Raw genomic sequence first — 20,718 nt, 5'->3', positions numbered from 1 at the left:
GTCAAGCATCATTAATGTGGAGGAAGAACCAAAACAAGCTTTTCCAATCAGCCTCATCACTGCAGCAGTGACAGGAAGCACAGAACAACTTCCTCGTTTCCACTTGTTATTGTTGATGACAACATGGTCTCAGGTGCCTCGGCTCAGTGTCAACAACCCTTAACGTTAATCACAAAAGGCCACGGGAGGTTTATTGCTGGACTGTCTGCTTTCTTCCAAAGTTCAGGGCCTTATCTTACCTTGTTAATAATCACTCTGACTGATAATGTCTTGGCTGTATCCAGGCCCACTCACTCAGGGACTGTTTACATGTGGAACATAGATAATATTCTATTAAGAATAATTAAGACTAAACCAAACACACATTTGAGATGTTTACTGTATATGTCTCAGGATCCAAGCTGGGACCTGCAGGTTGACCTCTGACATCATGATCTTTCTCCCCAGCCACCCACTGTTTCCCTTATGTGAAGAAGCGCATAGCGGTCATGTACCAGCACCAGACCGACATGAGCCCCATCGAGGTGGCCATCGACGAGATGAGCGCCAAGGTGGCCGAGCTGCGCCTGCTGTGCTCAGCCTCGGAGGTGGACATGATCCGGCTGCAGCTCAAACTGCAGGGCAGCATCAGCGTTCAGGTACAAATACCAAGGCCACTGCATCACTACTTAGGGGACATCAGTGTATTTGTTATATGATTTATGAATACTGTCTTCCAGGTCAACGCTGGTCCTCTTGCCTACGCCAGAGCCTTCCTGGACGACAGCAGTGCCAAGAAATATCCTGACAACAAGGTCAAACAGCTCAAAGAGGTTTTCAGGTACTGGTTTGTCCGAATCCTTTGAATATATAAAACTACTTCTCTTCCCTCTCGAGATGATTTAACAGCGCCACTGAAATCCTTGTGGATCCGTCCTCAGGCAGTTTGTGGACGCCTGCGGTCAGGCGCTGGGGGTGAACGAGCGGCTGATCAAAGAGGACCAGCAGGAGTATCAGGACGAGATGAAGGCCAACTACAGGGACCTGGCCAGGGAGCTGTCCAACATCATGCACGAGCAGGTAGATGTGTGCACGTCATTCAGATCCTGTGTCATAATACTGTTTTCTGATCTCTTTGTATTTGACATGTGTAATATTTACTTTTATATGCCCAGATTTGTTTTCCAATCTGTTCTTCAACTGTTATAACTGTTGTCTGCACATTCCTCATTGTTTCAAGTTTTGTAGCTTCAGTACCTTTTTCGACTAACTGTTAAAAGCTACCTCTACGTCTGCTGCCCGTTCACTAACCACGTCTCTTATCTCCTGCTCTCTTTGTGCTGGCCCGAGAAGATCGGATGGTAACGCTTTATTTTACTCATTTGAACTTCATTTGTACTTTCAACCTACTCCGGTTTCCAAAAGTAAAAAAATACGCCATCTTTGTGATTTTTCAATACCTCTTATTTTTGTAAGTCATTTCAAAAGGAAGGGGGAGGTCCAACAGTCTTTTTTAAACTTATCCAAATCCATGAAATATTCTCTGGAAAATCAGGATTTCATGGAAATTTGTTTAGTGGTTCTTGTGTAGAATCCAACCAACGAACAAACAAGCAAAAAAGAGACGTCACACATCGCCTCCTTGGCGGAACAACCCTCCCTCTACTAACGTTCCTCCGGTCTCTGCATGCATGTGTGCATCTGTCAGGATAAAGTCAGCATCTTTGCGAATCGTCCTTTCTGACCGTTTCTTCTAGATCAACCCGGTGGAGGACGGTACAAGGAGCGCTCTGTCTGACTCTATGGGCATCTTCAACGCCATCAGTGGCACGCCAACCAGCGCCAACGCTCACGGCTCCACCACCGCGCTCTGATTGGCGTGCGTCTCCCTCCGGTCTTGTGCGGCCTTCACTCCTCATGACGTGCAAGTAGAGAGGAAAAAACAACCATGATGCTGTGGTGTTGATATCAATGGGCCCGTTCTTCTTGTTTCCTATGGAGACTACGGAGCCACATTTAAGCCTGTTTGTTGAATCGTGTGTAAGATGGCGAATTGGCAAACATGCATCCAGCACCGTGACTGATGGCGTTATATCGTCATAAGTGTTTCAACCGCACCCACAGGACGTTCCAACAAACACGAGGAGCCTCATCTGCATTTCAATCTCTGAACCTTATCTGTTTTTACAGCACGGTTCCCGTTTTATCTGCAGTGTTTTTCCACAGGAGTTTTTTTATTAGGAATAAATGCCGCTGCTGTAACAACACATACATTCTTCAAGTCATGCACAGAACTTTTACATTTCCTGTTCCTCTCCATCGAGGCGCCGTTACAGCAGATGCATTTCTCTCTCTTCTTCCACCAACAACAATTTAAATAATTATTCGCTCTATTTTAGGCCAATGGACGCGTATAAGAACCGTCTGAAGCCAAGTGAACCACAATGTTTTAACCTATTTTCTGTAAAGAAAGAAAAGGCGTGTGCAATATTTTCTATTGTTACTTAGGCAACCTACTGCACAGAAAACCCCTCTTGCCAAAGACATTATGAAAAAAGACAATGCAAGATAAAGGATGGCACTTTGTGATCTGCCCCTTTGTTTCTTTGTCTGTCATGTAGATGCCTTTTATTATCTGTGAGATGAAATTAAAAAACATTTTTACTTAATGACTGCTCATGTAAATACCTTTAAGACTTATGAATAAATCAAATCTGTAATAATACCTTTGTCCTTGCCTTGATTTTATATGTTCACTGTTGAGTATTTCACTGTGATTTTTCCACACATTTTCCTGCTGTTTCCTGGGCTCTCTCGATGAATTGAATTGAATCAGTATCGTTGCATGTTCTTCTCTGAACTCTGTCTCCTGAGTGAAAGTGTTGCAGCTCTGTGTTGCAGTGAGTGATGCCAGTGAACCTGCAGAGCTTCACCGAAAGAAACACGAGTGAAATCAGGAGGCTGCTGACTGCTGTGAAATCGCCACTGTCGTGTAAAAGACCAGCTAATCCCAAAACACACACACACACACACACACACACACACACACACACACACACACACACACACACACACTGGAAATAATTTACATTGCAATGTATTCATTTGTAGAATTGTTTTAAATTTGATCTGATTAGTTGGTTGAAACGACAGGCCAGTGTTTATTTATAAAGTACTTGAAAGCCATACTTGAGTAAAAGTACAGATATCTTACTTGAAAGTGACTCCGGTAAAAGTCACCCGTCAGAAAATGACTTGAGTAAAAGTCTTAGAGTAGCTCATATTAAATGTGCTTAAGTATCAAAAGTATCTTGTGTTGAAATGTACTTAAGTATCAAAAGTAAAAGTACAAGTACCAAAATTTAAAATGCTAAGTCCTTTTATAGTAGGCCTATACAGACACAAAACAACCCAAAATTGTTCTCTTCAGGATTTAGTTCAACTGACTGAAAAATTATAACAACACTATATATATAATGTATAATTTTACAAATTTTGAACCCGAGATGCTGAGTTTAAAATAGTATTGGACAATCGATCTGAACTTCTAGAGAAAACAAAGAATCAACACAATAGAATAAACAAGTGCCTCTTGAGTCTACCTAAGGACACTTATAGACCAAAGAATAACCACTAATAAAGTCTGTAAATATCACTAAACATGGACCTTTCATCAGTAGCAGGAGTGATACACAATGCCCCTTATGATAACTCAGCAAAGGAAAACTAGGCACACAAAATAAGATAGTTTCTCTTTTGCGTTTGCCTTTGGCCTGAAAAAAATAAGTAATAACCAGCCCGACTTCTCCATGGCCATGTGTTCTCTTTCATATCCCCAGACCTGCCCTTCTCCATGTCTTCACCTGATGTGGCACTTTTCTTTGATTTGTCATTTTTCTTTCCCTGCCTGGATATTTACCTGCCTGTATACCTCCCCGCCAGCTTGTACACGCATCTACATGTAAGCCTATTTATTTATCATTAGACTCTCTTCACTGAATGGGCCTGCGGTTGTGTTTGCATTTGTTTCCAGCAGGGTGACAATACACCTGTAGGGTCTCTTGCCTGTAGGGACGGCAAAGTGAAGACACAACCCTGCTTGAAGTTGTACACATTAGCCAGTTTGTACGATACATATATAAAGACTCAACAGCTTCTAAGTTGTGTTGAGTCAGCACAAAGGGCGACTAAGGATTGGAATTGGCAATATATAGATATATAAAATCTTTGCAAAAATTATATTGCCATTATAGTGAGTGGAAAACTGGGCCTGATTACCCGAGGTCCATTAAAAAAACAGAATTGTGTGCGTGAATATGCAGTAGTCCACGACACATTGTTTATTTTTGGTTGTGTTGGCTGAAAGTTGTTTTTGCGTTTGCTTATATAATTGGCCGTGTTGTATGTTTTGTGTTGTACGCTGCTAACCAGTAACAAAGTAACAAACCAGTTTTGAGAATGTAAGAAGTAGAAAGTACAGATATTTGTGCTCAAATGTAGTGAGTAAAAGTGAAAAGTCGTCAGGAAAATAAATACTCAAGTAAAGAACAGATATGTGAAAAATCTACTTAAGTACAGTCATGAAGTATTTGTACTTTGTTACTTCCCACCACTGCAGATCAGATGCTTTATGACTATGACAGTGCAATGATAGTGAGATTAGATAATCCGTAATTACCTACACTTCAGGGAAATATGCACATCAATAAAAGGGAGAAATGAGTGAGAATGTAATATAAAGACAAGGGCATATAAAAATAGAACGTGACGATTAACTTGTGAGTGCTTATCTGATATTATGTCAGTGCAGGTGTACAATGAAAAAGTCTGCATAGCATGTACATGATAACAACTATTTATAAAGCACCTTTAAAAACTGGCTGCGGTTAATGACAAAGCAGATACAGAAACAATTGCAAAAATGTGATTGATCAGGAACAATAAAAAGAAGAGTTGCACAAAAGCTAATAAAAGTAAAAGCAGTAAAAGATTTTAAAAAGTTCCGATGCAGGCCATAATTTGAGACTACTCAAATACAATTATATTGCAATCACACACTTAATGTTTTATTAAGGAAGTTTCCTTCCAGTTCATAGCAAAACTATGAAGACTGCAGCTTCAGCAGTTTACCTGACGAATCCTCTTTATCTGTGAGTCAAGACCCTTTCACTGAGGTCCCACTGCCATAAAGTCATTTCACACACACACACACACACACACACATGCATGTTGGGAGGTGCAGGCGACTCTACTGTGTGGAGTCCAGCATCAGTGGGCGTTGCAGGAGTTTGATGGGAGGTCACATAAGAAGCCGCTCAGGCCTCAGCTCCGTCTTAGTGTCGCTGGTCTGGACTGAGATCACTGGTCTGCCTCTCTTTGTTGAAGGATACTGTTGGAGAAGGAACCAGTAGGAACACAGTGCAGCCATGGCAGGTGAGTCTGGACAGGGACCTTGTGACTGGGACACTTTTCACACTGGAACTACTTGAGGAACATTCTTAATTTATTTCCCACATATTTATTTGTTCCTTTTTCACAGTGTCTATGTGCTTATATTTCAGCAAAACATGGAAAACGTATATACCTAACCAGTGTATTTGGCAATTATAGTTATAATAACATTGTATATGTCACCCAAGACAATCTGTATTTTTATGATTTCCAACATCTAATTTCTGCAGAAAGTGGTGAGGAGAAGAAAAGGACCAGGCCCAAAACTGTAAGTCCAACCTTTACTGTACTGTTTGTAATATGTATTCTTTACTGTTTGATATCAAACAAGACTGGAAGGATGGAAATTCCACCATCAAGTGGTTGGTTAAAGTATAAAAAGCTTCTCATTGATAATGGCTTGTTTCCTGTCCTTACAGGCCGCCGTCTGTGGCTACCCAATAAGCATCTTCTTCATCGTGGTCAATGAGTTTTGCGAACGCTTCTCCTACTATGGCATGCGAGGTGAGTCGGCTGTTCTGGATCTTTATTCATATTTCTAGAGGGTGTTTTATTTTCCTTTGCCTCACCTGCACCTATTGGTGGAAAGTAGATTTAATCAAGTATTGTAATTAAGTCTAATCCTACAGGTATTGTTACTTTGCTAAACTCAAAAAGGTGTGCTTAACTTTTACTTTGAGTCTATTAACTACTTTATATTATATAATATTTTCATTCATGCACTGTACAGATGTGTGAGGCATCGGTCCTTCCTCCGTGTGCCAAATGGCAGCAATATTACAACAAATCTAACTGCTAACTTCGCTCCATCCCTCCTCCTCCTCCCTCGCTGTCCTGCAGCCGTGCTCGTGTTGTACTTCAAGTACTTCCTGCAGTGGGACGATGACTTTTCCACCACCATCTACCACACCTTTGTGGCCCTGTGCTACCTGACGCCCATCCTGGGGGCCATCGTGGCCGACTCGTGGCTCGGCAAGTTCAAGTGAGTTCCAAAGGCTGCAGGCAGGATTGCACTGTGCTTATAAAACCGTGCAGAACACATGGTGCCGTGCTGCACATGTTAAATACATTCAAACCTGTGGCTCAGCTGTTAAGTTTGATCCTTGGATTTTTGACCCTTGTGTATCTTATCTTTCTGAATCTGATGTTCAACGCCTCCTCCCTCCTCCTCGTCCTCCCTCTGCACAGGACGATCATCTACCTGTCCATCGTTTACACCTTGGGACAAATCATCATGGCTATAAGTGCCATCAATGATCTCACAGATGCCAACAAGGACGGCAAGCCCGACAACTTGCCCCTCCACGTGTGAGTTGAGCCCGCTCAGAACAGCAGTGCGGTGGATCAACACTCACAAACACGTACTGACACTGTGTCTGTGCTGTTGTCCCCCTCAGAGGTCTGTCCATGGTGGGTTTGATCCTCATCGCCCTGGGAACAGGAGGAATCAAACCCTGCGTCGCTGCGTTTGGTGGAGACCAGTTTGAAGACCATCAGGTACACAGAGAGTAAAGGGAACAAATCACAGGAACACCACGTTTCTCCGTAAATACATTAATATAATATTAATGACGAGATGTGAATATGAAATCCAGAATCTTTACTATAAAAATCCTTCATTTTTCTCTCAAACACATAGACCCCACCCTGTCCCTCATGTACATGCACGCGTGCACACACCCCAGGCTGCACACAAGCATTATCTCTCCCTTTCTGAGTGTGCAATTAAACAGACACGTCGCTCAGCTATCTCTCGTCCTCTCGTCAGCACTTCTTGTATCTGTTTTGTTCCAGCTGGTTGTTTATTAACCGAAGTGCCGGTACATGTCCCAACAGACTTTATTACACTGCTCAAGGCTGGGGACAGAGATTATCTCTTAATATTAAAGATACTGCTGAAATGTTGCTTAAAGGTTTTATCAGGTTAGAAAAGTGGATCCAAGAATCTTTTGACTTGCTGTGTCCAACAGGAGAAGCAGAGAGGCACCTTCTTCTCCATCTTCTACCTGTCCATCAACGCCGGCAGTCTGCTGTCCACCGTCATCACCCCCATCCTCAGAGGTGAGCGTGGCATCGGACCATGAAACATGGGATTAACACAAATGTGGACTTTGAAGCAAACGTGTGTTAATGTCTTTGTGTGGTTTCCAGCTCAGGAATGTGGGGTCGTTCCCCAAGCGTGTTACCCGCTGGCCTTCGGTGTCCCCGCCGCTCTCATGGTCGTCGCTCTCAGTAAGAACCTTCCATTTATTTTTGAGCTGTTGGTTGTTACCTGCAGATCAGTGCTACTTGTAATGAGGAAGGATTCATTAAACGTCCCCTGCAGACAAAGAAGACAAATGAAAACAACACTAGTTTCTGACCGCAATGAATTGTCTCATGTTGTTTTTCCACTAAAACGTAAAAGACCTTATTCACAATTCTTCAAATGAAACCTTCTCCTTCACCTTCATTAACCATCCTGTATTTTAAACAGCAATCAATTGACAATCAATTAACAATAATATTTGCCTTTGACAAAGACCTTAATGTTCACATATGTGTAATATGTGTGTGTGTCTGCAGTTGTGTTCATTGTTGGAAGTGGCATGTACAATAAGACGGCCCCTCAAGGCAACATCATGGTGAAAGTCTGCAAATGCATCGGGGTAAGTGATGTATTCAAAGCATGAGAATAGATTTTACATGGTTTCAAATCAAACCTTTGGACGTCACATCTGTTCACAGTCTCAGTTGCAGTTCACATTTCAGTCAGAGGCTTAAAATGTCCTTTCTGCTTCCTGTAGTTTGCCATCAAGAACCGCTACAGGCATCGCTCCTCTCAGTACCCGAAGAGAGAACACTGGATGGACTGGGCAGACGAGAAATACACGGTGAGTGCAGCAGCACGCACGCACGCACGCACACACACACACACACACACACACACACACACAACACACACACACACACACACACACACACACACACACACAGACACACAGACACACAGACACACACACACAGACACACACACAGACACAGACACACACACACTCAAACAGATATCTTCTCTGTTTTTGTCCAGAAACTCCTGATCGCTCAGGTGAAGATGGTGCTGAAGGTGCTGTTCCTCTACATCCCACTGCCCATGTTCTGGGCTCTATTTGACCAGCAGGTATCTACGGATTTTCTACTGATTAGGATACACAGAAACACCTCTTGCATGCTCTAGAGTTCATGTGTGAAAACGGTTAAGATAAAAGCTGTTTCTCCTCCTCAGGGCTCGAGATGGACGCTCCAGGCGACCACCATGGACGGGGACTTTGTAGGTTTCCTGCATTTTTTTTTACAAAATCACAATTTATTTGTTCAATAAAGCCTAATTTAAAGTTCTTCTTCTCCTCTTCAACAGGGAGTCCTCATCATCCAGCCCGATCAGATGCAGGTAAGACAAAGCGTTTGTCCCGTTTGACTTGTCCTGGTGTCCACACGCTGACGGCGTGAGCTTTAAAGGAGCAACTCACTTTCTTCTCACCAGACTGTCAACCCCATCCTGATCCTGATTCTGGTGCCAGTCGTGGACAGTTTGCTCTACCCACTGATTGCCAAGTGCAATTTAAACTTCACGTGAGTTTGATTTTAACAGTTGACGATGAACTTGTATATTTATCGCACACCAGATTAGAACCAGAGTCTTTGATAGTTGAGAAAAACAAAATAAAGTGATATAAATCCTTGAGATACTAGTATACAGTTTTTTTGTGGTGTATTGTTTTTTTGTGTCCTGATGTGTTTGATTATGAAATCAAATGTGTGTGTGTGTGTGTGTGTGTGCAGTCCGTTAAAGAGGATGACTGTCGGGATGGTCTTCGCCGCTCTGGCGTTCGTGGCCGCTGGTCTGGTCCAGATACAGATCGACGTGAGCACAACACACACATGAGAATCAGCTTTTAACAGCCTGCACCTCGTGAAACACAACTCACACAAACAACCCCCCTGTTCCTCTCCTACAGCAAACCCTGCCCAAGTTCCCATCAGGCACTGAGAGCCAAGCCAAGTTCATCAACATGGTGGACATGCCGCTGCCCATCAAGACAGGAACCCACGACTTTACCCTGGAGGCGTACACGGTACACCAACAATTCAGACTCATTAAGACTTAGTGGCTTTGCTCTGAGACGGATTGACGTTGAATAAGGTTTTTTTTCCCACAGGCGCGTGAGGATTTCCTGACCTTCAATGAGCCGTTCGAGCTGGTCCTGCCCAACAACTCCTACTTTGTTAATTTTAAGGATGGCTCTCGAAATACTGTCGTCATCTTCCAGGATGGGGCTCTACAGACTGCTGCACCTGTGAGTATACCTGGCCAATGTACAGGGTTGAAACTTGATCAGCATACTTGACTAAATGTGATTTCAGTTGGACTTTAATTGTGTTGATCCTGTTGATTCCTTTCTCCACTGATTATATGAAAAGATGTGGACAGTATCTAAAGTATCTTTTTGTATTTGCAGTTCGTCGACATCATAGAAAAGCCGCAACAAGGAGCTAACGCCATCAGGCAAGTTTCACATTGTTACGAAGCTTGTGAGCATTTGTGTAGAAGGCCTGAGAGGACACGAGTACTTTTTTGTTCTATTACATTTTGATTTGTTATATTGTTTCTAAAGTGTTGTTTTCTCACCTGTGCACTGACTTCTCCTTCCCTCAGATTCCTGAACGGCTTCAGCTCCGCTCTGAATGTCACAATGGGTGACCTGGACTTCAAGGCCATCCCCCCTAACGACATGTCAATATACCTCAACGTGAGACAGGGAAAGTAAGACTGATGTTTCATTATATACATATACGTCCCATGCAGTACTTTAGAGGATGTTTGCCCTGAATGGTGTTTTTCTTCTGGTGTCAGTGCTGAGTTCAAGATCAAGAATGAGACTGGAGGGGAGTGCACCTACAGTCAAGAACTGGGCTTTGGCAGCTCGTACACTCTGATGATCCTTCCCACGTTCACAATGGGGCCAAACGTAGGTGGTGAAAACACCTTGAGTCACAGTATATGTCACTTTTTCACTGATGGGGCTCATCTGGATTTCTGTCTGTCCTGAAGTGTGCAGATAACATCCGATCAGTGATGACCATCAGTCCCAACACCATCCACATGGCCTGGCAGATTCCTCAGTATTTCCTCATCACTGTGGGAGAGGTGGTGTTCTCTGTCACTGGCTTGGAGTTCTCCTACTCACAGGTAGAGGCTGATTTCATCATGTATCTGACACGGACCAGGCAGCTTCGCTCTTCTCTTTCTATGACTCTAACTCTCCGTCGTATGTCGGATATTAAAGTTTAAATATCTTTATATTTATATAAATTTATTTAATTGAATTTATTTAAATATAGTTTTAAAGAGATGTGTGTCTTTCGTTTTCTGTAACATTCGGTCCTAATGTGGTTTTGCTCTGCAGGCCCCGAGCAACATGAAGTCCGTGCTGCAGGCTGGATGGCTGTTGACTGTGGCTGTCGGGAACATCATTGTGCTCCTTGTCGCAGAGCTTATAAAACTCCCAGAGAAGGTGGGCAGATTGTATTTCTAACAGTAGACGTGTATTCTCCTCACTGACCCTGGGCAAGTTCATGCATATAATTTGTGCATGAAACTGGATGTAAAAGCGTTTGATTGAATAAGAAGATACAGTTCCGGTTGTGACTCAAGTATTTACCCAAACAGTTGCAGTGGAATGACAACATGTCTTTAATGTTCATTGTAAACCTGCTGGGACACAATCAAAACATTCATCTCAAGGTCTTCCTTCATATAATTAATGTAATTACCACTATTGTCCAAACTCTCTGCTGCCCTCATGTGTCCAAAAAGCAGTTCCTACCCCATTCTCACAGCCATATAACTTGAGTCTGATAAATAGCTCATATTATATGAATGCAACAACAATAAAAAAGTGCTAATTTAATGCTCAAATCCATTAATAATGTAGCTTTCCATTCAAATGTTCATGTGTAAATTAACTTAATCCCTTAATGTAAGATTTTGTAACCTATTTTTTAAATATTTTCCAGATTTGTGTAGTGTAGCTTTGACCCAAACCTCTAATCCCAACTCTTTCTCTAATAGTCTTAGCTCCCTGAAGTGTAGTCCTGTAGAAATCCATGCACCAGTGCTGGGGAGCAGAAACACAAGTTCCCCTTCATATTAAACAGATGCATCTTTCTCAGGTTCTCATTATGTGCTGGGGAGCGCTCGAAAACATAGGAATTACATTTTTTTGTCTTTGAATGAAATCCACTCCAGGCTTAATTTTTGATGGACAAATATTAGAATCTTCTCAAATATCTCTCCTCAAGTGCAGTTCTCCAAAAATGTCCTGAGCTGAGATCAACTTTGACGCTGTGTGTGTCTTTGTGGTCACTAGTGGGCTGAGTACATCCTCTTCGCCTCTCTGCTGCTGGTCGTTTGCGTTGTCTTCTCCATCATGGCCTACTTCTACACCTACACCGACCCGACCGTGATAGAGGCCCAGTTTGCCGAGCTCGATCCCGATGAGAAGAAGCGGAAGAACTCGGTGGAAATGGCCAGTAAGGACAAGATCAAGCCCCGCGACAGCTCCTCTGACTCCAGCTCGGACGAGGAGGAAAGCCGACAGTCCAAGATGTGAAGCCGCCTCCCTTTCGTGCCTGAGAGTGCCTGCACCTCTTTGGCCATTTTGGCATAAATGAATGGATGACCTGAGGGAAATGGTGCAGAAAATGTGAAGAGCACACAAACAGGGCTTCGATGGGGAAGCTCTTGCTGGACACTATTAGTGAAGGATCACGGCAAACACTATTATCTCCCAATCGTTTAAAGACCTTACTCAAACAATTAAAATCCCTGGCTCACTACTGATTATTAATTTTCCATCTTGCTGTTGTAAATTACTTTTTAAGATTATTTCCTTTTGTTTAGCATCTTAATGTGAAACCATTCCAACATTTGTATTTATTTCCCAGCACAGTGTGTTGTATGTATTGTAAGATACTGTCACTATTTTGTATGCATGACCTTATCACATGCTTCAGGTTAAAATCTAAGTCTGAAATGTCTGTCGTCCCCTTAAGGAGAAAAACACCCGTACTTGTGTTGTTGGTAAATATTTATATCAGCAGTAGTTTTGTAAAAACTATGTAATGGCTTAATTTCAAATAAATTTCCTTTTCCTTGTACAAACCCTTTTGTAATTATGTGAACAATATCACACACGCATTGTTTGTGTTTTAATGACAACATTTGACGACTGGCAGTAAAAGTGCAGCCGAGGCTCATGGGAATGCGAGTCATTAATGTGTCACGCTCACAGGGGCGGCGTAATAATCCGTAATAATCCGCCATAACAATAATGAATGTCTCCATCAAGTACCTGAAATCTCTAAAAAACTAAAATGTCCTCGTGAAGTTAGAAGAAAATGAAAAACGTGCAAGTTCTGTTACCATTAGATCTTTATTTCTCATGTCACTTTGAAAGCTTACAAGGAGCTTACATTTAACTTGGGAATTCTCAAATGACACAAGCAAAGATTATATACAGTACTATAAACTGTCAGCTATGATAAAGGAGACCAAATGTACACATTTTTGTAGTTATTTCCGTAGCATATGTTTTTCTGTAAGGTATAGATATTTTTTGCCCATATCCATAAAGCATTCCATATTTCCATACTTAACTCTTTGCAGTTATAAAAATATCAGATATTTCTTAATTTCTTTCAATCCCTGTGTTGACAAGTGCGTCTTGATGCAACTCCTCAACATTATTGCTGCGTTAGCACAGTAGTAAAATTCTGGAACTCTTAAGTAAACATGTATAGTAAAACATGGCTATTAGCAACTTTTTTCGTTTTGTGGTTCTTTTTTCCTCCTCTTACAGTTTTTCTTTAAATACTCGACACACTTTCAAAGTGCAAAAAAAACTGATCTGAAACTTAGGAGAGAAAAAAACAAAGGTGCAAATCATACTACAACTGGTGAAAGCGTAAACGAGGACATGGCACTTCTATAGCATGGCGTGGAAGTCAGAGCACGCACGTCTGGCGCGAGGGGATCTGGATGGCGTTGGTTTCTGCAGCTTGGCGTGTCCTGATATACGGTTTAGTTTGGCCATGAGCGAGTGTCATGATGTGATTGCCGGCGACGGTCCTCAGCCCTCACTTTAGCTTTGCAAGTAATTTAACGGAAAAATAATACTTCACATGATATCACCTTTCGAACCACAGTGGTTCCTGTGTTATTAAGAGACGCTGCTGACAGGTCGACCTTCACTCTTGTCCTAAACAATTTAAAAACTGACTTAAATTGTCTAAACATCAGCACAGGAAGGAGCTCCCCTCCCTGACTACAAAAACTAAGGAAAAGTTTCTGCCTCTAAACAAAATCAGCCTAGTATCAGAGTTAGTTCAATGATTCAGCAGGTGATTGAAATGAGAGATCGGAGCTCGGCCACACCCGAGAGAAAACACTGATGAATACTGAACTGAGTCTCACTCACCGACGAGTAAATAAAAAGTGTGTGATGAAATGCCAGAACATAGATGTGTGTGTGTGTGTATTTTATAAAGGCAAGGCATTTTCTGTTCCGTCGGAGTAACTCTTGAAATCTTTAAATATCTACTTTTAAACATTATCAATATCAACAAAATGTGCATGACCATTTTGTACACAGTGATTCATTTCCCGCAATGACGACTTGTAATCATGTACAGCATGGCGACACCCTCCCTCCCCCATCCTCCTCCTCGCATTGCCTCGGAGGACAAAGTCCACTTAAAGCACTTTACCTGAGGTTTCATTAAGAATGCTGCAATTTGCCTAAACAGGGAGTCTTACATACGCAAGAGCACACATGCACGCACGCACACTCGCAGACGCACACACGCAGCTTGCACACTGATATCCCTGCAGGTTCATCAAGCATGCTTTCAGAGGTTCTGGGGATATGACGCCTGCATTCAGAAGGGGACTCCAGTCTCGTCTTGGGGTTTTGGGGGGAGATCTTCGGCTCCTTGCTGAGCAAACTCTGAGTCCAGAGCCCAGAGTCCGACTTGGCTGTTGTCGTTTTTCCCGGCGGGTTGAGCCGACCTTTGAGTCACAGCCAAATCCACGAGGGGGGTTCTGCTGCCCCCCCCTCTCTTAAGAGGCAAAAAGAAGCTCTCCAAAGTATCTTCCGCTTCAGAGTTCAGTCATTTTTTTTTTTACAGGCTGGGGTTGGTGGCCCCCTCCCCACACCCGGGAGTTCAAACATGGTCAACTGGTTTTGAATGCGTTGACCCCTGACTATAAACCCTCTGAACTGGCTGTGGTGTTGGGGGGGGTGGGCCTGGGAGAGCAGGGCGGGTAGCAGAGAGCGAATCACTATGGGGAGGAGGAGGAGGACGTTCTGCTTGTAGAGAAACTGCAGGAAGACGAGACAGGAATGGCAGAGATTAGTAAATTCCGTCTGCAACTCAAACTAAAGAAATGCTAGATCTGTTTTAGGAAATCAGATGAATATCAGAGTTTCAATCGAGAGCTAAAAGAGGCCAAAGGATGCAGGACAGATGGTGACCTGGCGTTATTGTTATTGGACAAGTCAGGCATCACTTTAGCCCTCAAACGGATGTTTATATACCAGGTCTGAACTGGGTCAGAGTGGAACTGTTACCTCTGCAGCCTGTGGACCATGTGGGCCACCAGGGAGTCCGAGATGCTGGGGTAGGACTCCTCAGCCAGCAGGATGGCCTCCCTCAGCTCGTCCAGGACCATGGGGTTCCCGTTCACCTGCTCCTGTCTCGCCTTCAGCTGAGAGCGGGGAGAAGGTAGATTGGATCATGTATTTCATGGAAAAGGTTCAGTAACCAGTGTAAGAGAGAAAAGGAAATACAGCCTCTAATCAGACCAGTCACCCATGAATTAGTTCAGTGTTGGGGAATGAAACCATTTACATATTGTTCTGAGCCTGTGGACTTTCAAGGACCCCCTGCGGTCCGTCGACCCAGTTTTAACTACTCAAACTAACCCAAAAAGATAAGCAGCCTCAAGTCGGTTCAGGCACAGACTACACCCTCGGAAAACTCCACTCTGAGTCTTTCCGACCCAGAGAAGTCATGAGTGTAAACAAGACTAATCTGTGGCAAGCCCAGTTGTTTGTTATCCACATGTAGCTCCTTACCTCAGCTAATGCAGGAGCGATGACTGTGGCCAGGCTCTGTGAATAAGGCCTCTTTGGAATGTCTTTCGTCTGCGGACCAAACAGAGAGATGTGAGATCAGGAGAGAGGGAGTGGGAGTAACACAGCTTCACCTTGGGGGGTGGGGGGGGAAACGAGGACGGCTTTTGCTGAAATGTTTGACGCAAACAACAAGACACAGGTTTGTCCCTTTCTACTGTCCACCTCGGACGGGAGACAACCATTGGTCTCACCTGATCTGCGGCCCCCGACTGGCCCTCCCCATTCTGCAGCTTCTTGGGGTTCTTCTCTCGGATGGTGAAGATCCAGTCATCACTGCCAAAGTCGTTCCCTCCCGACGCCTGGCCATCCTGCTCTCTGATTGGACAGATACCAAACAGGAAAGCACTAAGTGGAGTGCAATAAAACGCAGACAACGACCCGTAAGAACGACAGAGGAATCGATTAGGATTCTGAAAACAGCAACTTACGAGTCAGACTCATCAGAACTGGACTCTGCGGTTCGAGACTGCTCTGCCTTCCACCTCTTGTACTTGTCCACCAGCTCAGTCAGGTACGAGGTCTTCTTCGCATGGCGAACAATCAGCTTATGCTTCAACAGCTCTTTGGCAGTTGGTCTCTGTGGAAGAGAAGAAAACGAGTCAGGGAAAAAAGAGCCTGAAAGTCTGAGCAGAGTAAATAGTCACATCTGCAAAGGAAACACTTACAAAACTGGGCTCTTTATTGAGACAGGCCTCTATAAACTCCTTGAGCGGTTTGCTGTAGTTTCCCTCCAGTGTCGGCGGGTTGTTCTTTGGGATGAGGAATAAAACCTTCATGGGATGGAGCTCGGAGTGCGGCGGCTCGCCTTTCGCCAGCTCGATGGCCGTGATGCCCAGAGACCAGATGTCAGCCTGGAATGCAAAGGGAGACACTGAGACAATTTTACTACTTCATTTTCTTCCCTGGACTCCCAGCAGAGATCCTCTTTCATGGGTCGAGCAGTGTTTCCATACTTCTCTGTTCTAGGAGCTCGAGAACTCTGGAGAAGCTGTATTGAAGTGTAGGGTACGGATAAACATCAGTGGCTTTGAACGTACCTTAAAATCGTAGGCCGACTGCTTGATGACCTCGGGTGCCATCCAGAAGGGCGTGCCGACGAAGGTGTTGCGTTTGATCTGGGTGTCGGTGAGCTGGCCGGCCACGCCGAAGTCTGCCAGCTTCACCTCCCCTTGCTCGGACAGCAGCACATTGGCGGCTGCGGGGGGGGGAGGAAGGACAGACGGTGTGATTCGACTCAGACTACACACTGAGCGAGAAGCTTCCCTACGTCTTCAGTCACTTCTGTCAAAGCCAATTATCTGCATCGCCAATTTATTTAATAAACAGGGAAACAACTGTCAAAAGCCTTTTAGTGCTCGCCTCAACTCCCCACTGACACACAAGCTACACAATGAATGGAGCCCTGAGTGGACTTCAATGCCATTAACGTGTTATGTGATATTGGTGTGATGCCATTTAGTCAGCTGAAACCTGTGTCCTCTAACAGCAGCACTCTCTGTCCGTCGGCTACCTTTGATATCCCGGTGGATTTTCTTCTCCGAGTGCAGATACTCCAGGCCCTTCAGGATCTCCCTCAGGATGGTGGCGATTTGGGTCTCGTCCAAGGCTCCGGGCTCCATCTTCAGGACAAACAAAAATGGTGAGCTGCTGCTGTCAACTAAGGCCAAAGATAATAACTTTTGTTCAGACTCAAAACAAGAGGCCCAAAGATTTACAATAAAATAGGAACAAGAAAGTTAGAAGTATTTTGGGCCTTGTTAGACGTTTTGTGATGCGTCACTAAACCAGTTTACATGAGTAGGAAAGAAGAACAGAGCTCAGAGCAAGAGTGGCTCTGTGAATCACTTACCAAGTCTAATGCTGAGCCTCCTCCTAGATACTCCATAATGATCCATAACTTAGAGTCCTGGTACAGAAGAGACAGAGACAGAAGAGAATGAGCTGTGATGAGCGCAAGGCCGTCATTAAGGGCTCTGGTGCATTCGCAGCTCGTTCATTAACGGGGGTTACTGGCTTATTGCGAGGTGTCAAGAGCCAGGATGCAGGTTATGATGTCAGCGGGGGGGGGGGCTTGGTGGGCGTCTAAAGCCATCTGAAGCTAATCCTGTTTTTAATTTAGGATTATTCAGGGAGAAGCGTGGGTAGAAAGAGCGAAATCCTTCAAAGTGTCACTAGATCTGATGACTTGGAGGTTTGGTCTATGGGGTAAACTAACAAAGATCACCTTCAGGTAGGAGCCGTAGTACTTGGTGACGAAGGGGCTGTCGCACTGGCTCAGCACGGTGATCTCCTGCTGGATGTCTTCGATCTCGTCCTCGGCCTCCTCCAGGTCGATGACCTTGATGGCCACCACTTTCTGCGTGCGGTTGTCGATGCCTTTGAACACCTCGCCGAACGAACCCTTGCCAATGCGCTCCAGCTTGGTGAACAGCTCCTCCGGGTCCGCTTTGGTATTCTGGCGGCGAACGGGATGGGGGAACAAAGCAGGGAGGAAAGGGAAGGAGGGGGTTTAAAAAAAAAAAGAGGAAAGAAACAGAAATAAAAAGGAACGTTTGAACGGAAATGAATGTCGGGGAGTAAATAGGAAACGCCAGCAGGGGGCCATTCTTACAGGATACATTAATTCACTCATTGCGACACCTTGTGTTTTTGTACAGAAAACGACACAGGAGAATGAAAGGGAAAGAGTGTAATAACATGCGGATTAAAAAAGAATTTAAATAACACAAAACATGTGTCTGAATTACATTTTAGTGCTTCAATATCCAGCTGTATCGTTGGGGTTTATCGTCCTATTTCATCCCGTTTCCATGATTCAAATTGAAGATATATGCCAGTATGTTGATTAGTCTATTAAATGTCTAATGTCTTGTGATGTCCTATCAACAGCCTAAAACTGACTCCTCTCCTGTGCTGTGCGGTCTGACACAGGACCTCTGAATTTGTATTTCCAACTTTTCAGGGGTAGCACAGTGCATGTGTGTATATCTGAGCGTGGAATGAAAAAACCTAATCATACGCTGCAGGAAGTGAAGTGAAATGACTTAACTCTCCAGAGGCCGTTATGTGGGAAACACAAGAGCGGTCGCTGACAAAAACAACTTGCTTTTATGACCTCTTTTGAGCCGGGAGAGGGTCGATACGTCTGTTTAGAGCTCACAGACAACACCCTCTTACAAAAGAAGGGATCCTTGTGTCACCAGAGGAGATTGTGTCAGTGCCTTGAAATAGATTTGTGAGGAAAGTGTGGTGCAGAGCAGATGAAGAGGTGAGAAAGGGATGAGTTATTCAATAAAACAGAGAGATGCTTTGTTGGGAGCAGGGGGGTGAAACTGGAACAAGAGCCTCTGGTCAATACTGAGTCCTGCTGCAAACTTACAATGTGAATTGTTGGAGTTGGACCTGTATTAAATCAATGTTTGCATTGAATTCACAAGCAACAGCTTTGAATCCACTCGCCTCAGTGTCCTGTAGTTACCTCCACACAGGATGTTTAGTTTTCCTCTGCACTCTTTATCTGCTCGTTAGCAGGATTACGCAAAAAGTACAGGATGGATCACCTCAGTACTTGGTGGAGAGACCTTGTAATCTCCGTTACAATGTCCTAAATGGAGTGAAGCCTTCCTCAGTTTGCGTCGGCTCCAGCATGTTCTCTCCAGATTCTGCATCTGCACTTCCAGACCAGATAAGCCTGCCACAAGCCGGCCCAGGGAATACAATGTGATGCACCAAGCAGTTTACATTAGGAGCAGTTATCAGCTCTAGTTATCTATGCAACACAATTACCCCCTACAGGCACCATCCTAAAGATGCTAGGCGAGAAACAGGGCTCATGTGTGCACCATAGATTCTACTTCTTTTTAAATATACACTCACATCTGTTGTACCATTGGACTTATTCCTATGCTCTTGTGTTGACACTCTTTGTGTTTAGTGTGATACTGGATGCCGGAGTTTCATCTAGTTTCTTTCCTTCACTTTGCACAATTTGTAATTCACCTTATTGTCATGTTTTTCTATATATTCTACTTCCTTCTACCTGAGAACCATGAAAGTAAAGATGCTGAATCTCTCCACAGGGGATCTGCAGAGCTCTGCTGCCTTCAAGGGATGGAGGAAATATCTGAACCGTGCATCTCCATCCCTCTCTTGTCAAGACGTGGCACTAGATTGCAAATTATAGTGGTTGTGATCCCATGAGTAGAGACAACATGTCCTGCATCTGCAGCTTGGAGAAGTGCGCAGTGCAAACCAGGAGTGAAGGAGGGGACATTTTGTTCCGACACTGACCTCCACAACCAGCCCCACACACAGCCGTCTTACCTGCATCCCGGGCAGGTGTCCCTGGACGGGAGAGTGGGCCATGGTGCTGCTGCTGCTGCCTGGGTGTGCGCCTCGTCCGGCGGCTTCACCTCTGTGTACAGTCCCGCTGAATGTCAGCAACCCTCCAGGACCAGTTCACCCAGAGCCGCAGGGAGCTGGTGCTTTCAGGTGAAGGAGATGTCCTCCACACACACCGGAGCTCCTTCTCCTGCGTCGGAACAACCCACGTCCCCCAAAAAACAGCTGAGCAAGCTAACGGGCTGCTGCTAGCTAATGCTAACCCTGGAGAAATCCGCAATGTTAGCTTGCTACCCGATGCTATGCCTTAGCTAGCGGGTTGAATCCGACCTCAGGAGGAACATGCTGCTGCAGCAGAGTCCACTTTGCAGAAACGAGGAGCCAACAACAGATGTTTGGTCCCGATGAGCCGAACTGTCCCTTTCTGCACGCGTGTTGTCTGGCTGACGGGCTTGTCAGCTAACTAGCATGGTTAGCTCGCTGGCTAGCCGACCTGACGAACGTTGTCAGCGGGCGGACTGGGAGCTGGATCCGGCTGCATGCCGCAGATGTCAGCCACGGAGCGGAGGCTTGGTGCAGCGATCCCTCCGCGGGTTAGTCTTCACTTTGCACCGACTCGTCTCCGGCTACAGCTCCGGCATCCGCGCCGAGGGTCGCCCGCCAGTGTTGTTGTTTCCCCCCTCTCACTTTCGTCCCGTACTCTCGGCCATCT

The 20,718-nt window shown here is 44.6% G+C and overlaps 3 protein-coding genes across 4 annotated transcripts in view; 2 read left to right on the top strand and 1 right to left on the bottom strand.

Moving 5' to 3' along the window:
* LOC132996635 (dedicator of cytokinesis protein 9-like) overlaps positions 1-2,659 on the top strand; it is a 32,556-nt gene extending 29,897 nt beyond the window's left edge. For both annotated transcript variants that reach the window (XM_061066951.1, XM_061066952.1), the window contains 4 exons: positions 448-638; positions 720-820; positions 921-1,059; positions 1,737-2,659. In XM_061066951.1, the coding sequence (XP_060922934.1) occupies positions 448-638; positions 720-820; positions 921-1,059; positions 1,737-1,853 (548 nt within the window). In that variant the 3' untranslated portion in view covers positions 1,854-2,659. The remainder of the gene's footprint in view (positions 1-447; positions 639-719; positions 821-920; positions 1,060-1,736) is intronic.
* Positions 2,660-5,674: 3,015 nt separating this feature from the next.
* Positions 5,675-12,080, top strand: LOC132996637 (solute carrier family 15 member 1-like). The gene is made up of 22 exons (XM_061066953.1): positions 5,675-5,698; positions 5,850-5,934; positions 6,271-6,412; positions 6,619-6,738; positions 6,828-6,927; positions 7,401-7,491; positions 7,582-7,662; positions 7,996-8,078; positions 8,217-8,303; positions 8,498-8,587; positions 8,693-8,737; positions 8,825-8,857; positions 8,951-9,039; positions 9,250-9,331; positions 9,426-9,542; positions 9,627-9,764; positions 9,927-9,973; positions 10,124-10,231; positions 10,322-10,436; positions 10,520-10,657; positions 10,875-10,982; positions 11,838-12,080. Exons 2-22 carry the CDS (start codon positions 5,928-5,930, stop codon positions 12,078-12,080), a joined length of 2,064 nt encoding a protein of 687 aa, XP_060922936.1. The 5' UTR covers positions 5,675-5,698; positions 5,850-5,927.
* Positions 12,081-12,883: 803 nt separating this feature from the next.
* On the bottom strand, positions 12,884-20,718 carry stk24b (serine/threonine kinase 24b (STE20 homolog, yeast)). Its single transcript, XM_061067112.1, has 11 exons — positions 19,989-20,718; positions 17,890-18,120; positions 17,515-17,571; positions 17,176-17,284; positions 16,703-16,860; positions 16,331-16,516; positions 16,094-16,242; positions 15,857-15,980; positions 15,606-15,674; positions 15,099-15,235; positions 12,884-14,849 (listed from the first exon to the last, which is right to left on the bottom strand). Exons 1-11 carry the CDS (start codon positions 20,028-20,030, stop codon positions 14,810-14,812), a joined length of 1,302 nt encoding a protein of 433 aa, XP_060923095.1. The 5' UTR covers positions 20,031-20,718; the 3' UTR covers positions 12,884-14,809.

Source organism: Limanda limanda, chromosome 23 (genome assembly GCF_963576545.1).
Source record: "Limanda limanda chromosome 23, fLimLim1.1, whole genome shotgun sequence".
Classification (NCBI taxonomy): Eukaryota; Metazoa; Chordata; class Actinopteri; order Pleuronectiformes; family Pleuronectidae; genus Limanda; species Limanda limanda.
Note: the sequence above shows the minus strand (reverse complement) of the source record. Positions and strands in the feature narration are given on the sequence as shown.

Bases quoted from the DNA above. Each gene is read 5' to 3' on its own strand.
- stk24b (XM_061067112.1), bottom strand. From the start codon at position 20,030: ATGGCCCACTCTCCCGTCCAGGGACACCTGCCCGGGATGCAG. The intron at 16,517-16,702 runs GTACGTTCAAAG...TTTGCATTCCAG, and splicing joins AGTCGGCCTACGATTTTAAG to GCTGACATCTGGTCTCTGGG. The intron at 14,850-15,098 runs GTAACAGTTCCA...GTCTTCCTGCAG, and splicing joins ATGGTCCACAGGCTGCAGAG to TTTCTCTACAAGCAGAACGT.
- LOC132996637 (XM_061066953.1), top strand. The intron at 9,332-9,425 runs GTGAGCACAACA...CCTCTCCTACAG, and splicing joins TGGTCCAGATACAGATCGAC to CAAACCCTGCCCAAGTTCCC. The intron at 10,232-10,321 runs GTAAGACTGATG...TTCTGGTGTCAG, and splicing joins CTCAACGTGAGACAGGGAAA to TGCTGAGTTCAAGATCAAGA.